Source organism: Hibiscus syriacus, unplaced genomic scaffold, assembly GCF_006381635.1.
Source record: "Hibiscus syriacus cultivar Baekdansim isolate YM2019G1 unplaced genomic scaffold, ASM638163v2 tig00110597_pilon, whole genome shotgun sequence".
Lineage (NCBI taxonomy): Eukaryota > Viridiplantae > Streptophyta > Magnoliopsida > Malvales > Malvaceae > Hibiscus > Hibiscus syriacus.
The window spans coordinates 5304763-5318183 of NW_024062795.1; the positions used below are offsets into that span (position 1 = coordinate 5304763).

General features: G+C 36.2%; 1 protein-coding gene across 1 annotated transcript; it reads right to left on the reverse strand.

Annotated features, from left to right (window-relative positions):
- Positions 1-8314: 8314 nt before the first annotated feature.
- Positions 8315-13079, reverse strand: LOC120134742 (shaggy-related protein kinase kappa-like). Its single transcript, XM_039151180.1, has 13 exons — positions 12837-13079; positions 11703-11941; positions 11453-11545; positions 11283-11342; positions 10919-11191; positions 10498-10572; positions 10129-10185; positions 9910-10050; positions 9766-9816; positions 9160-9255; positions 8985-9068; positions 8776-8878; positions 8315-8614 (listed from the first exon to the last, which is right to left on the reverse strand). The coding sequence occupies exons 2-13, from the start codon at positions 11847-11849 to the stop codon at positions 8526-8528; spliced, it is 1269 nt and encodes a 422-aa protein (XP_039007111.1). The 5' UTR covers positions 11850-11941; positions 12837-13079; the 3' UTR covers positions 8315-8525.
- Positions 13080-13421: the final 342 nt, after the last annotated feature.

Here is a 13421-nt window from a genome sequence, read left to right on the forward strand (position 1 = left end):
AGAATCGCAATGCGATTTTAGTTTCGCGTTGCGATAGTCATTTTCGTGTTGCGATTTTCATTTTCGTGTTGCGATTTTAAGTTTCAGAAACTATTCTTCTTCTGCAAATTGAAACTTGAATGAATTGCATTACTTCAACAAAAAAACAAATACAAATACTAAATTCACAGTGTTGCAAATTTAAGTTTGAAGAATAAACTACTACTATGTTTATTGTTCTTGATATATCTTCACAGTGTAGTTTTTGGTATATCTAACTTGGTATGTTTATTGTTTTTGTAGAACTTTTATTCGGCTCAATTGACCTTAAGAAATAAAGTAAGCCTGGCCAAAACAATTGTGTCAAAGCTTTCACCTGCACAAAGAAAAATATTTGAGGATACTTGCTTCGGGCCATGGCTGAAAGTACAACATCCGGGTGGAGATGCTATGTTGACCCATCTGTTTCTTCAAACCATGACTAGCGATCTACCAGAGACTATACAACGTCGTGATGAAGAGATATGGTTTGATTTTCCACCGGCGTATACGTGTTTTGGGCGGGAGGAGTTTTGCTTAATCACCGGTCTACGCTTCGGACACGATGATGTAGGTCGGTATACTAGACGTATTACCCGCCTATCATGGTTATCCTGGGTTTTTCCTAAGCTGTCAATGGAGAAGCCGAATTTACACGTGGAAGACTTGACGAGATTATTGAATAAGAAAGATGGTTTTACTTGGATGGATGACGTCGATGTTGTCCGAGTATGCCTTCTAATACTTTTGCATGCCGGCTTTTTAGGCAGAGAGGCCAGACAACCTATTCCTAATGATCTAAATAAATTGGTAGAGGACCTAAATACATGGAACATATTTCCGTGGGGTTCGTATCTATGGAAAGCTACATGAAATAAATTGTCGTCTGCCTTTGATGATCGGAAAAGTTTGCGTGGCGATGGTTCCAAACACTTGTCAGGTTTTATTTGGGCCTTTAAGGTAAGAATTTTTATATAATGTTTCCAAATTATAATTAATTATTTAACAATTACTAATGTTTGTTATATATTGTTTGTAGATTTGGATATTTGAGGCTTTCCCGCCATGCAGACATAGCATTAAAAACTTCTAATGATATTCCTAGGCTATTTCCTGGAAGAGGAAACGGACCTTGCAGCAATAGGAAGATTTACTACCCTATACGAATATAAATAATGTAAGTTAACACAAATACTACCATATGTTTATAAACAAGTTATTACTAGTACACATTTAACTTTGTTTGAGCTTTTATATTGTTAGGAGGGCAACACTCCATTACAGAGACTGACACCCACGGAAGCTGAACTTGCCACTGATTGGTGGCAAGCTAGTAAGCGTTTTTTTGATGGCATGAATGATGAACAGCCTCCACTTCGAGAGCCATCACCTCACCCAGAGCCATCACCTGATCAACCTGACTATACACCTCCAACGAGAGCCACACCTATTCTGTCACATCATCGAGCCTCTTCTCCACCATCACCTCATGATAGGCGACCGACAAAGATGTCACGACGTTTATCTTCCTGTTCTCCACCTCCACCTCCACGGGATGAGTTAGGGGAGTTACGTGATGAGGTCAATGCCTTGCATGAGGAGGTCGATACTTTACGCGATGACAATGGTGCATGGCGTATTGAGGTGTCTACTTTACGTGGTGAGGTAGCCGCTCTACGTGAGATGGTAGCATCGTTGCAAAATGAGGTTCATACTCTACGCAACGAGGTAAGTTTAATATTTTTAATATTTAACTTGATGATAAATTTACTCGTAATTTCACTTAGATTAACCATTTCACTTAGATTAACCATTTCACTTAGATTGCTTAGTAAATTCATTCTGTTGCTGTCAATACTAATAAATTGTTTATTCTTTAACCCTGTGAAGTTAGTATTTGTTTTTGGTTGTCTTTTGGTTGAAGTAATGCAATCCATTCAAGTTTCAATTTGCAGAAGAATAATAGTTTACTTTCGCAACGCAAAAATGACTATCGCAACGCGAAAATGACTATCGCAACTAAAGAATCGCAATGCGAAATGAAAATCACATTGCGATTCTCTTGTTATGATAGTCAAATTCGCGTTGCGATAATCATTCGTGTTGCGATTTTAAGTTTCAGATTCTATTCTTCTTCTGCAAATTGAAACTTAAATGAATTGCATTACTTCAACCAAAAGATAAAGACAAATACTAACTTCACAGTGTTGAAAATTTAAGTTTCAAGAATAAACTACTACTCTTTATGTTGTCATTGAACCTGCACTAAACCTATATGTTATCCTTTTAAATATTTATATAAGTGATTACTTCTGGAATGTTATCTGATGCATTTTGTGAACAATGATAGAATAATAACTTGGGTGAATATCGTGCAAGGTTGAAATATATTTGTCTTTGTTTTCACTGTTTAATATCATGTCTGTTTATTTACTGATTTATGTATTAATTTATTTTTAGCAGCTCGCTAAGGTGGATGCTCTACGTCGGGTTTTTCTTGCAAGACGGATTTCAAGCATCAGACGGCGTACACGTGCCATTACGTCTCCGTTCACCCCAATAGTGCGAAGAATCCGTAAGAAAAAGCCCGACTCACCTGTCATCGTTCAAGATGCCTCCCCTATCGTTCAAGAGGCCCCTATCATCCCTCAAGAGTCCCCTCCTACCGTTCAAGAGGTCACTGTCATCGTTGAAGAGGTCCCTCGCAACATTTTAAAGCCCGATTCACACGACGTAATATATCGAATTATTGAGAAACCCCCTCACGTGCCGGACATGATGGATGACTGTTGGCTTTCGTATAAGTTACCGGCCAGTACCATTCCGGCAGATGAAGTGGAGAGGAAACAACTACCATAAACAATTCTGGATAATACCCTTTGGGCTAAGACCGCAGTTGATTTTTATCTACATGATCAGAGCCAAATGTTTTACGCTGACATATACAAACTCAACGATGATATGCATTTATTGATTAAACGGTCTTGGTGGGGTGTGTTATTTGGGGTTGAAGACAATAGGTATTTCAATGGGGGGTAAGTCTTATATTTCTTCTTATATTTCATTTTGATTAATTTTTTTTAAATTTATGTAATTCACTAATATATGTCTTTTTTTGTAAAACAGCATATTGATGCATGGGTGTCACGTCTTCTAATAATAAGGAAATTGAAGAAAAAAAATACGCGATATACAATTATGTCGACGTCTTTTCACGTAGTTCACTTGAAGAATCAACGACAGGAATCATATGTGTTGGCTAATGGACAAGCTAAACTTTATCCTGCATGGTGGGAGGTCGATAAGGTTAGTATTTATTTGTTTAAATATTTTAAAGGTGTTCATAAATAAGTGCGCAATTTGAATTATTACATTTCGATGCATGTGTTTATCCCTGTTTTGGAACGTACTCATTGGCTTCTCGTCGAGCTTCAGCTCCCATCCCTAAAGATAATAGTATATGACAGCATGATAAATTACATATCATTGTCTAATTTGAGAGATATTATTAAGGGATAGAGCTCTCATTTGGCTAAATTCTTGGATGCGATTAATTATTGGACTTATTCTGGAAACAAGAAGCCAAAGAAATTCAATGTTACAGTTATCAGAGACGAGACTGTGCCACAACAAATGCAGGAAGCCAGAGGGGATTGTGGTCCTCTCGTATGCATGTGCTTGGAGCGTTTAACGACAGGAAGCCTCCCACCGATAGAGATAGAGGTGCAGTAGGCTTGTGGTTTCGGCATTTTATGGCTAGAGCGATATATGCGAGACGCTGCCTACCTACATCCGCGTTATGAAAGTGTCCATAAACAATTTGTAAGTCAAATGCAAGTGTTGTTAAGTACCTAGAATTCAATAATAATTTGTTGTTTGTTGGTTTTAGATGTGTAGAAAGTGTTGTTTGAGCAAATGTTTGGTTTCTGCAGGTTAATCCTGAAGTGAGCTGCGTGAAATTGATGTATGGGTGCATAAACAATTGTCTGGGGTATACTTTTTTTGATTGTTTAATTGATTCTTAAAAGTCTGATTTGTTTAATTGATGAGGAAAAAATAAGAATTATTAGCAATTTTTTCTTGTTTAATTGATTTGTAAAAATTGATTTGTAAAAGTTGATTTGTTTAATATTGATGTGTAAATAATTCTTATTTGTGCTTGTTTAATTGATTGAAATGTAAAAGTTGATTTGTTGATTTCAATCTGCATCATATTGAAGGCAAAAGACCTGTTGAAGGTACACTTTCGTAATGCGAAAGCCAAAATCGTAATGCGAAAGCCAAAATCGCAACGCGAAAGTAAATTCGCATTGCGATAGTCTAATACGCTTTGCGATTTTCTCGTTGCGATAGTCGAATACCCGTTGCGATAGTCAAATTCACGTTGCGATAGTCAAATTCACGTTGCGATAGTCAAATTCTCATTGCGATAGTCAAATTCGCGTTGCGAATTTTTCGTTGCGATAGTCAAATTCGCGTTGCGATATTCAAATGAATGTGTAATAAGTGATAACAACTAAACAGATCATAGCAATGTTCAAACTCAAGTTACTAATACATGCCTAACTGAAAATGTTAAAAGTTTACACATAAAATACACATAATACAACGTTTGCATTTAAAAATCACCTAAGTTAATAGTCCCAAAAGGTGAAGCCGGTTGTGATTGGGATTTTGATTGTTTTTTTCTTGACACCATATGAGCTTTGGATTTTGATAAGGATCAATATTTTGGTAGAGAAAAAGATGATTGTGATGGCACTGGTGATCCACATGTCAACCTTGTATGACCACTTTCCTTGCACCGACTACATGTCGATCTCTTCTTCTATTCACCCTTAGACGGTATACGATCATGACTTTTTGGTCGGCCAGGTAGCCTTCTGTCCATGACTGGTGGAAAAACTGTTTGTAAGTCATCTGATATGTCCCACTCAGAAAGATGTGGAATAGGGTAGATAATCTCGGCATAAGTCTGTCGATATACTTCTGTAGTGTAGCAATCCATAGCGTATGCGCTTGAATCATCTTGGTTTAGATGAAGAGCAACTTTTATAACATGACCACACGGATAACCAGATGTTTTCCATTTCATACAACTATATGTCTTTGCATTTAGATCTACAAGCCCATTTAAGTTATTATTCAGTACTTCAAACAAAGTGTTTGAACATGGTTCAACTCTCCATGACGTTGACTTCACAACACGTTTCGTTATCTTTTTTTCAGTCCATGGTGTAACACGATGTTCCAATATTCCTATAAATTTAAATAAATAATACTTAGTAAAATATATGATAAGTTACGAATTTAAAGAAATAATACCTGCATGGTTTCTTTTCTTGTAGTACCACTGTTGAATAGAGGCTCGAAAAAACTCTATTAACATAGTAATGGGTAATTTCCGGGAATGACGACTTAGAGCGTTAATTGATTCTGCACTATTAGACGTCATGAAACCATATCTTGCTCCAAGTTGATGTACTCTTGACCATCTTTCAAACCCGACATCTTCTAGTGTTTGAGCACACTGAGGCAAAACACGTCTTAAACAATTTATATGCTTATTAAAATCCACTTCCCGATAAGCTTTTACAGCCTTCCAGTATGTCTATTTGTGATTTTTTATATCAGCAGACCTTGATTTTAGATTTCTATACAAATGAACACCACAAAGTTCATGAAAAGCATCTGGGAAACACCTTCTAACAACGTTGTCAATTGAGTTTGCCCTATCGGATATGATTGTCAGATTGCTAATAGGACATATGCAATCCCTAAGATGCCCCATTAACCATGTCCATGAATCAGAGGTTTCAGATTTGCCAACCCCGTAAGCTATTGGCAGTATCCCATTGTTAGCATCCATGGCTACTGCTAATAAGTTTACTCCAAGGTATCGACCTTTTAAATGTGCTCCGTCAACTATAATAACTGGGCGCATGCAAGTAATAAACGAACGAATCTACAAAATCATATACACTAGAAATATAATCATTTAAATGTGAAATGCATGTAACTAACAAAAATGAGTCAACAAAATTATATTGATTTACTAACCGCAGCACCAATGGCGATAAACAACAACTCAAAGTATCCATCTCTATCTGTTTTGATATGAGTTACCGACCCAGGATTTTTCAGCTTTAAATTGTGACAATAAGCCGGCAATTGGGCACACGATGCTTCTGGCGACCCCCTCAACAATTCCAAGGCATAACATTTGGCTCTCCAAGATTGAGAATATGAGATACTAATCTTGTACCGAGCATTCATGTCAGTCATAATTTCATGTCCCCGATATACCCTGTCATTCACAAACATTAACTCAGCCAGAAAACCACCCAACACCTTTTTGTTTGCCTATCTATGGTGAGGAAAAACTTGGGTTCTTGAACATGTATGTTTATCAATAAAAGTCCTAACTTGAAACATTTCGCAATCTTTTATCCTCTTTGCAATCATACGCCACGTACAGTTTTTGTCAATCATACACCTTGTTTCGAAACGATCTTTGCTTGATTTGTTAACTTTTAGCTGATAGCCATCTTCCACACATTTCGTATACAAAACTATCTTCAAGTCTTCCTTTGTATCAAAATAATCATCTTTCTTGATACGAATAATTTTTGTGTAACAATCAACTGCTATCTTTACCAACTCTTCTTCTGGTATCTGAAGTAATTCTGGAATATTCCAGTTATACTCCCGTGACATTTTCTTCGGGGACTTTTCTTTGGGGATTTCTTCTTCTTTTTCTTCTTCAGGGTTATATGAATTACAGAATGGATGCTCAACATGTTCATTCACAGTCGTAACTTCCTCCTCATTATCATCAACAATATCTTCCTCGACAGCGGCTGTTTCATCATCAAAATTCGGGTATTGACCAATATCAAAATCATTACACGCAGGGTCTGTTTCTTCTTCTGAAACATCATCAAAATCTGAGTATTGACCAAGAACAAAGTCCGGGTATTGACCAAGATCAAATTTCGAATACTGACTAGTACTCACAATTTTTTCTGTTGGCTCATCATCATCTAACTGGTCAATACGAAAACCGGAATTTGGTGCTGAAAGTTGATTGGGATTTGGATTAGGGAAAGGTTGTGGGTTTTGAGATTGTGTTTGGTATTGGAAATGTAGTGAAACAAAATTTGCTTGGTGATGAAATTGTGGTAGAACCATTAAATTTTGAGCACTATAAACTGGGGTTGAAAAACTTAGTTGATTACTACCCGCTACTGACTCAACTTCACTGCTTCTAGGTTCAACAACATACAATGTAACATCATCTTGCGAAATACTAATGTAAGCAATGAATCGTTCAACATCTTCATTATCGGTTAACAAATAAACTTTACCTTTTCTCTGATAAGATAGCCTAAATCCACTTAAGGGCTCTAAATTCAATTTATTTACAATACGTAACATTAGAGTTTCGTAAGTTAACTTTTTTAATGACCGTTTTAGTTGAAGATTCATAGGTAAAGACATATATTGTAAAACACCATGAACATTCTCCTATGACCCTCCAAAACATAAATCTATCCAAATATGATCAACATTAGATGATTTCATTATTGTAAATTAATTTACTAAACAAACGAGCTGCGAAACTAAAACCTGTTGCCGGATGGGGAAGGATGTCGTTGGATATAGGAACGGATGTCGCCGGAGAGAGTGATAGATGGAGATGGAATGAGTTGCGATTTAGGGATTTAGGTTATGAGTTGCTTCTGCTGCGTAGTTATATACCCAAAACATTTGTGTTGCGAAACTAAAACCTGTTGCGAATTTGAAATTCAGTGTTGCGACAGTCAGAATCGCGTTACGATAGTCAGAATCTCGTTGCGATAATCATAATCGCATTGCGATAGTCATAATCGCATTGCGATAGTCATAATCGCATTGCGATAGTCATAATCGCATTGCGATTTACATATTCGCATTGCGAATTCGGAAAATCGCAACGCGAATTCGAAAAATTGCAATGCGATAGTCAGAATCGCGTTGCGAATCTTTACGATACCAGAGATCGCGTTGCAAATTATCAATCGCATTGCGATTTAGTTGGTTATTTTGACAAATCTAAAAAAAATTGATTAAAATCATATATTATAAGATATTTTTAATCACTGGTTTTCAAATTAAAATGGATGGACCAACTTCTTAATTTGTTGAAACTCATAATTAGACCCCGAAAAAGGGATTATAAATTTCAAAATTTGTTCGAAATACATCCCACAGATAGGGATCAGAAAATAAGGTTATAGTAACTAAAATGGTAGTCTCCGACAAAAAAATATATAATAAAAAAGCAGGTTCATCAGCAATCAAAGCCTTGGTTCTCCTTTGTTCTACTCACTTTTTGGTTTTTTTCTTAACAGGGACGATACGGGTATGGGGCATTTCTTTTTTTACTTTATACATACGATGATACAAAAGAAAACGGCATGGCACGGCTATTGGCTGGTAGAAGCGCAAGGAACTCCGAAAGGTTACTAAGTATGCAGTGCCATGAATAAGTTCTGCTTACGAGCATGCTCCGGTATAAGTTTCTTCACAACATCAGGGGGGACGCTCGAGAGCTCTGTCAATGTAAAGGGAAACACAGAGTAAGCAAGAATTCAACCAACATGTATTTAAAGTTTTGCTTCTCCACAATTTGCAATTAATTTAAAGATACTGCATACGTGTAGTCACATATATCTTAATGGCAAAACATGCTTCTAACTACCGAGTGAAACTCACCTTGTGGCTTAAAATTGAAGAGTGGTGGGAGCGGACGGCCGTTGGGAAGTCGAGTGTTCGGATCCCTCAGTTCATCAAAGAACGGGTGAATGCAAGCCTCCAACTGCAGTAACATTGCCATTGAAAGATAAGTAAAGAAGCCGATTACTGAATGATATTTTTACCATTACTACTCAGTACAGCAGAAGCAAGAGTATCATATAACTTACGGCAGTGCAGCGCAAATTGGGAGAGTACTGAAAAAACCTACAGACAAGGTCCACTGCTTCCGGAGGCAAACGCTTTTGGAAGACCTGTTGCAAGAAAATGCATTATTAAGTTCGATAGGAAACCTTATGATAAGCAAAGCGTGAGAAATAGAAAAGGAGAAAAGAGCACACATACCTTGTGCCATGGATGGGGCTTTATCTGGGGAAACTTGAATTCAGTGTAGTTCGGATTCATGCACTTCATCTCCTCCCTGGTTGGAGTCCCCAAAACCTAAACAAACATTCAAACTCATAGACATTACAAAACACATCCTTAGGGAAACGTTGATGTACATGTTTCCAGACATTGTGTCAAAAACAATGCAGATAGGGGCAGTATAGGGCAAAAGAAGTTGTTCTGACACAGACTGCCTTCACTGGCAATGGACATACTCAAATCCTAAATTTTGGCTTGAATTTCCTTCTATTCGTGAAAAGGAATTATTGAAAAGAAAATATATTATAAAATTAAGGGGCACTGTAAAAACTCATTTGTAAGTCAGAAAATGTCAAGTTATCTATAATGTTCATCGAAGCACCCCAGGGTACCTTTAATTTCATTATAAACATAACCAAGTTTAAGCAAAAAGAAGTCTATAATTATCAAAAACTAATGTTGTTGAGATGTAATATTCTTCAATAGGTTTTCAAATGGCAACAAACGTCAAAAGTAACTAATAGGTTAATAATGCATTAAAACAAGTACTCCAAGAAAAGTGAAGGAATGATAAGATGTAATCACCTTAATGATTTCAACAAGTTGGTCGACCCCACTTTCACCAGGAAACAGTGGCTGCATTGTATGGTAGCAATCAGAAACACAATTAATGAAGAGAATAATAACTTTGTAACAGTACCCTTATTAAACAAATTAATCTGAAGTTACCTGTCCAAGAAGCAATTCAGCCATCACACAACCAGCAGACCATATATCTATAGCGGTTGTGTATTCAGTGGCACCAAATATGAGTTCTGGAGCTCGATAATATCTTGAGCAGATGTAAGAAACATTGGGTTCTCCCTTCACCTGGAACAAGGAATTCATGCTAACTCAGGTGATGAAACAAGATTCAGCACCAACAATTATTATTACATGAAAACTTACAAGCACTTTTGCACTCCCAAAATCACAAAGTTTCAACTGATGCGTATGTGGATTCACCTGGGGGGAAAAACACAGAAGTTAAATCTCACCAAACCAAGGATAATGTGGCTCCAAATATATAACCTCTAACCAGATAACATTTCTCTCATATAAAGAAAACAAATAATAATAAACATATAAAATCCTCAAAAACATAACTATTGTACATCTTAGCAATGATGAATAAAGGCAGCCAGTAAATAACAGGTTTTTATAAATATGGTCAAGAGACTTGATCAGTTTTATTAACAAAACAATACAATTACATTCAGAGTGTACTCTATTACATGAAAAACATGTGCTCTGTACACCATAGAAGAAGAATCTTACAAGTAAATTCTGAGGTTTGATGTCACGGTGACATATACCAATGCAGTTGTGTATATAGGCAAGTGCTCTGCATATCTGCAATCCAAAAGAAGACAATTAGCTACAACTCTATCGAATAATTTTTTTTAAAGTTCAAACTGAAGAAAGGGAAAAGAAAAGCTAGAGAATCATGAATATTGGACCTATCTAATGTGAATGCTATAGTTTAAACCAAAAACTGAAAGATGACTTCTCATTTCATTACCATATGATTTAGCAGTAACACCAAATAAATCATGACAAATATATACCATTTCTGAAACAACTCTGAACCACTCAATTACCCAATAAAAGGTTGCTGGGAGAGAAATATATTCCAACCCTATCATTCCACATATCAATATAACATATAAGGATATGCTTTAAAAGGACAGAGAAGCACCTGGTAGGTATAGAGTTTAACGTATATTAAAGGCATTCGTGTGTTCATCCTGCTGTAGCTTCTGGCCGTACGATGAATAGTTTCAGGTACATACTCAAGAACAAGATTGAGGTAGAGTTCTTCCTTGTCTGTTTTTGAGAAAAAATAATGCTTAAGAGCAACAATATTAGGATGATCCAGCATTTGCATAATCTGCAACTCCCTATTTTTGTAGCGCTTATCTTGAAGAACCTTCTTGATGGCAACAATTTCTCCAGTTTCACGACACTTTGCCTGCAGGAAACAGTCAACTCATTCAAGATTATGGTCTACTTAACAAAGTCAAGAAAATATTTTTGATCAAGAGTATTATAGAACTACTTACTTGGAAAACAACACCGAAGGAACCAGTTCCAACTGCATGCTCAGCAATATAACTAACATTCTGTCAATCCAGCCAAAAATAGATTAGATTGAGAATAATGCAGGTTGATAAAACATATATTACAGAATCATGCAAGAAAAATTTTACACGCTAATTTATTTTCTTTCAACCTGTTTTGATTGACCATTTCGACCACCAATGGTTGTTCTTATCACATGTCCTGTTTCAGCACCCACTCCATCAACTATATCTGGTTCACTATCCTGCATGGGTAAAACATAAAGGATTATCTACAAATAGAGAAGCCTCTTGCAGAGATTGTTAGTCAGACTACTATATTCTCAATAAGCATTGCCATTGTAAAGCTGCTTGAGAAGTTCTGAAGTAAAATACTAAGGACCTATAGATTGAGCTTCTTACTCTGTCTTCATCATTGTCAACCTTGTCTCTGAGTTTCATTTCAAGCATTTCTCTCCCCAGCCAATCAACAGAACTAGACGAGCTTTTGAAACCATTAACAGACCTGGAACTACCCACTCCTCCATTTCCTAGGCTTGCAGATGCCATAATTCAGCCAGGTAAACTTTATAGAAACTAGTATTGGCTATCCACTAAACACTCGTAGTGCAGCTGCTCATCCCATCCAAGCACCTGTCTTCCTAATAGATTCCTAAAGTTAAGAAGGAAGAAACCATTAAAGAGGAGAATGTAGAATGATTAATTATCATAGGTTCCGTGCAAAAATATCAGATACGACTGACTGCCAAGGTGAAAGATCAGAAAAAAGAGCAAAAGCGCATTAAGAAAATAGATTCCTACATAACACCGTAAAAGAATAAATTCCTCAAATAAAAATAACTACAAGCTTCTAGGGGACATAAATTTAAGTTTTTAAGCATTCAAGTAAACTAGGATACCGAAAGCATATGGGAATCAAATGTTAACAATTACTTCTTCATATAGCATACAGAATATATACTTTTGCAGAACATGAGCGTCAGAAAAAAAAGCAATGTAACAAGGAAACAAGAAAGAGATTTTCAGTTAAGAAACAACCTGCTGAGAAAAATAGCCCACGGCTTAACTTCAAGTTCAAACTAGTGACATCAGCCTACGTAAAATTTGCTCCCTTCGAACAGTTAAAATCCAATGTCAGATTCTTTGAAATATGCACAAAATTTATTGCTTGTTTAAATCCTATGCCAATTACCAAACCTTTATAAATGAGCTTTATTTCTATTAAAATAAATTGATCAGCGTGATCTATTAGTAAAAGAAATAAAGAGGAACAAAAAATATTCAAATTAATTACGACGTGCAATTATCTGTTAAACTCACACAGAGCTCCGATCAGATCTAACCCTAATCTAGGCAATCAAAACACCAGAAACCACATAATCTTCCACTAGAGATATGAATTACTGAAAAGAACCCTAAAAAACAAACCGTCGCATACCACTTAAAAGAAAAATAGCAATTTTCGTCGACACATAAACCCAAACTATTTCACTTCAAAAAGAACCAAATAAAAGGGATTCCCGTTCGAATAATTACTTGGAAGTATTCGGAACGAAACCAAAAACAGATCAAGCGCATTTCTTTATCCTCGGAGTTCGATTACGAAACTCAAATCAGATATTTTTATTCCTTCAAACAAAAAATAACTGAAGGCAGACAGCCATGGACTGTTTCTGATCTGATCAAATTTGCTACTTTCAAGATTTTCCGATATTTCTAGTAATTTTCCCCCAATATTTTGAGTGAAGACTGGAAAGAGAGAGAAAGAGCGGTTTTGGGCGGGGGGAATATACACGAAATGAAAATTACCTATCTTGACATCTTTTTATTATATTATTTTCTGGTTTAATTTCTCACTCAGTCCCTATATTCTTCATACACTTATAATTTAGTTTCTCTTATTTTATTCCCGGGAATATTCCCTGTACCCTATTAATTATGTAGAATTTTAAAACTAAGAAAAGTAGGTCACTTCACACTTGGCTAATATTAAACGTGTAAAAAGCTTAATAGAAAATTATGAATATGGATATGCTAAAAGAGTTTTCTCTTTAGCTTGGCTTGTTCTTTGCTCCAGGTTTTTTTTTCACTTGGTAGACGGTAGTATTAATTTTGGTATTG